At 53.3% G+C, this 3,690-nt stretch overlaps 1 protein-coding gene across 1 annotated transcript; it reads right to left on the reverse strand.

The window, feature by feature from the left end:
- Positions 1-1,858: 1,858 nt before the first annotated feature.
- On the reverse strand, positions 1,859-3,430 carry RSL24D1 (ribosomal L24 domain containing 1). The gene is made up of 6 exons (XM_087703895.1): positions 3,267-3,430; positions 3,074-3,187; positions 2,876-2,948; positions 2,724-2,787; positions 2,308-2,393; positions 1,859-2,072 (listed from the first exon to the last, which is right to left on the reverse strand). Exons 1-6 carry the CDS (start codon positions 3,345-3,347, stop codon positions 2,002-2,004), a joined length of 489 nt encoding a protein of 162 aa, XP_087560021.1. The 5' UTR covers positions 3,348-3,430; the 3' UTR covers positions 1,859-2,001.
- Positions 3,431-3,690: the final 260 nt, after the last annotated feature.

Consider the following 3,690-nt stretch of genomic DNA (forward strand, 5'->3'; position numbering starts at 1 on the left):
GGGTAGAGATAATGAAAGTCTCATAGAAAATTAATTTAATGCTATATAAAACGGCTTCTCTGCCTCCCCAGGGCTTAGAGCAAACCGACAGACATATGGCCTTCCATTTAAGCATTTGCTAAAAACTGTTACTGCTGATGGGGATGAGGGCCAGCTGGGCCTCTTCCGTTCTAGGTGCTATCATCAGGGAAGTGGCTGCCGCTTCAGGCTTGACAGGGCATCTGCAGTGAAAGGGATGACTTCCCTTCCCCTGCCGTTTAGCAGGCCTCTCCATCTCCTGAAGGCATCTTACTCTTGGGCTGTTGATTACCCTGGAAAGGCGCCTGGGAGAACGAGCGTCTGGGTGATAGGGGAGGAACTGTTCCTGCTTGAAAGAAGTTATGAAGGTGTATGTTTCTGACTAGCTTTTGTTCTTTTGGAAGTCAAGTTCATGCGATAAACGGGGTTACCACAGCTTTGCCATGCCATCCCCTTTGCCATCCCCTGAAGTAGCAGATATAGGTAGAGTTTCAACCAGCCTACAAATAAAACCAGCTTTCCAAGTATTTTGCCACAAAAAGACGACTAAGGTAGCAGATCCAAGGCTGCACCTTTCCTGCCTTGATTCTCCAAGCAAGTGCCACTGCAAGCCACTCTGTGTGATTTCCCTGCACCTCCCCATCTTTAATCAGATGCCAGAAATTACATCCACCAGCATTTCAGAAGAGCAGGCAGTGCAATTGTGGCTTTAGGCCAGCTGTGCCAAAACAGATGTCAGTTTCTCTGCAGCTGCCTGCCTGTGTGCTGTTCAACCCAGTCCTCCCTGGGCTTCTCCGGGTGGGCTATCCTAAAGAAGCAGAGATGCTGAAGGAAATCTGGTGTCCTGCCTCTCTGGGAACAACACACCAATATTCTGCCAGAAGCAGGCACGGAGTCTTAAGCAATGGCTACTTATTTTCATCCTTCTATCTCTTGAGGAAGGGGAAATTGTAAGGCACACAGGTGCATACATGCATTTCCATTTTACTGATTGCTACAAAATGCATTTCCAAGAGTGGATTGGAATCACCAAGAATGGGGAGTGTTACAACCTAAGGGGAAGGGGGAGAAACCTTGTCTTGGGTTTACTGGAGGCCAGGAACCCTTGTGAGGGAGAAGTTTGGGATCTACGAGGAATCCTGCTGGGTGGAGGGTTTCCTAACCTGGGCAACTTTAAGATACCTGAATTTCAACTTCCGGAATTCCCAAACAACCCAAGAGTTGAAGTCCACACATCATAAAGTTGTCCACGTTGAGGATTGTTTTTAGGAGTGAGGTTTCTAAATTGGACAGAAGGTTCCCACCGGTCACTTACCTAAATGTGTGCCTATTCCCCGGCTATCCACCACCTCTGCTTCCTCCAATGAAGTCCCATTACAGCTGGGGATTGCCAGGGCAGCTGCGTGACTCACGTTTGCCCAGTCATCGCTTGGCAGGCAGACCGACATGGAGTTATGACCAAGATCTGCCCTTCCAGGTGGTGAAGACGCCTCCATGTAGGGCTTGTTTTGAATTCCAAGGAGCTGTTTGGTGCTTTTTCCACATATGTCAGAAACCACAGCACCCCATCAGGGTGCAATATTCAACGGTGCAGCTGGGAGCCTAAAGTAGCCATGGCATTTTGAGCCTCTGCATTTCCTTGCACAGCTTCAAAAAAAAAATTGTCTGCTTTTTTAAAAGCGGAGTCCAGACGCCCGAGATGGCCCGATCATGTCGCAGCACTCTATTTCCTGCTTCTTGGAAGTAATAACTATCCACTAGGCTAACTAATTCCTATGCAGACAGCAGCTCTAATCATCTAATTGGCCTTAAATAGTTGAAAAATCTTTGAACAAAATCATCATTTTTTGCCCCTATTTTATTTCTAATTTCTATACTTCATTTACAGATTTTCCCCTTGAAGCTTCAGCTCATGAAATATAAACACTAGTCACAGCCCCTCCCCCCAAATTAAATAGGCCAGAACCCAAAGAACGTAACCCTTCAAGAATCTTCCATGGGCACCGTGTCCTGTAGCACCTGGACCATCTTTTCCTCCATCAGCTTGGCTTTGCCTGAAAGAAAGAAATCACAGGTAAGCAAATGGTTTAAGCTTTTCTAAAAAGAATACATGGGTTCCTTGCAGAATGCAAGAGTTCAGATGCAGCTTCTGAACCAGTCAGCGAGGAGATCACAGCTAAATCCCCCAAAGCATCAGGCTATTAGGCCAGGATGGAGCTTTGGAGGATTAACCAAACAAGCCACTCGAAGAATCTCCTCTCTCCAGCCATCCTGGGTTCCGTTGCTCACCTGCGTGGGGGGCCTGGATGAGGTGGATGCTTTGCTTGACTTCTTTGATGTCCTGTGCTTTCTGTAACTCTTTCCCCTTCTTTAATCTTGGAGGAGAGAGAAAAGGAAAAGCTAACAAGCATCCCGGCAGAAGCATTTTACTTTAAGACCCCGGGTAACCCACAGCTATACCGATGGGAAGTTTCCACAAAACCCAGGAAAGCTCCTTCCAATATTTGGCACTTCAAGCGATTTAAGAGTCTTTACAAGGTCAGTGACATAATTTTCATGCATATTTTTCATTACACTGCTGGATGCCAGCAAAGTCGGTCCCAAAACGGCAGATTCCCCAAAATGAGTTTTTTTCTGCAGGAAATATCCAAACCGCCCGGCTTATCCCCCGAAAGTTCCAGCCGGCGGGCAGGGAAAGGTCCTACCTGTTCCAGATGAACTTGGCCTGGCGCCTCCGCTTGATATCTTCCACCCTCTTCATGGCTTCCACTGCAAGGGGAAAACAGCGGCGCGTCAGCAGAGGAGCCGCCCGGGAAGAAGGGCGCCCGGTGGACCCCCGCCTCCCCCTCCGCCTTACCGCTCTGGCTCCACAGCTCCCGCTGGTACTTCACGGGCTCGTGGCGCCGCTTCTCGAACTCGAAGGACCGGTCCTGCGTGGGGAGGCGACAGGAGAGGCCGGCAGGGTGAGAGGCGGCTCGCCCCCCGCCCCCCCTCCCTCCGTCCCAGGCGCCCACCGCCCGCCCGCCCGCCCGCCCGCCCGCCGCCGCCCACTCACCACCGCCAGCTCCTTGCCCGCCACCCGGCGGAAGGCCTTGGTCCAGCGCACCTTCCGCGGGTTGCGCTTCTTCTGGAAGCTCCGGTGGCACTTGGACCGGCAGAACCGGAAGGCCTGCGAGGAAACAGCCGCAGGACTCAGCGGGGGGACGGAATGGGCAGGGAGGGAGGGAGGGAGCGGGGCCTCGACTCACTTTGCAGTCGTTGCGGACGAAGAGCATCCCGTGGCCCGGGTACACCGGTCCGGAGCAGAAGTAGCACTTGTCCACGCGCATGGCGGCGGCGGCGGCGAAGGCGGAAGGCGCCCCGTCTCACTGCGCCCCTTGCCGGCCGGAAGCCACTTCAGCCCTACTGCGCGTGCGCTAGGCGCCGGACATCTCCCCCCCCTCGTGTCAAGCGGAAGCGCCTCCCCCTCGACTTCCGTTCCGTCCGCCGAGCGAGGCCCCCTAGTGGGAGGAGCTACGCCGGGAGCGCTGTTGCCCCGCCCTTCTCTGCCGTAACGCATTTGGGTTCGTGGTCCCGGGGCGCTAGTCCTCAAAAAGCCTTCTCCCCCCCCCCCGCCCTTCTAGCGGCGGCGGCGGCGGCGAAACGGCGGCGGAAGAAGAGGAGGAGGCGGGA

This window comes from Thamnophis sirtalis, unplaced genomic scaffold, assembly GCF_051295495.1.
Source record: "Thamnophis sirtalis isolate CommonGarterSnake01/CBP01778 unplaced genomic scaffold, rThaSir2_p1.2 scaffold_2, whole genome shotgun sequence".
In the NCBI taxonomy this organism is placed as follows: Eukaryota; Metazoa; Chordata; class Lepidosauria; order Squamata; family Natricidae; genus Thamnophis; species Thamnophis sirtalis.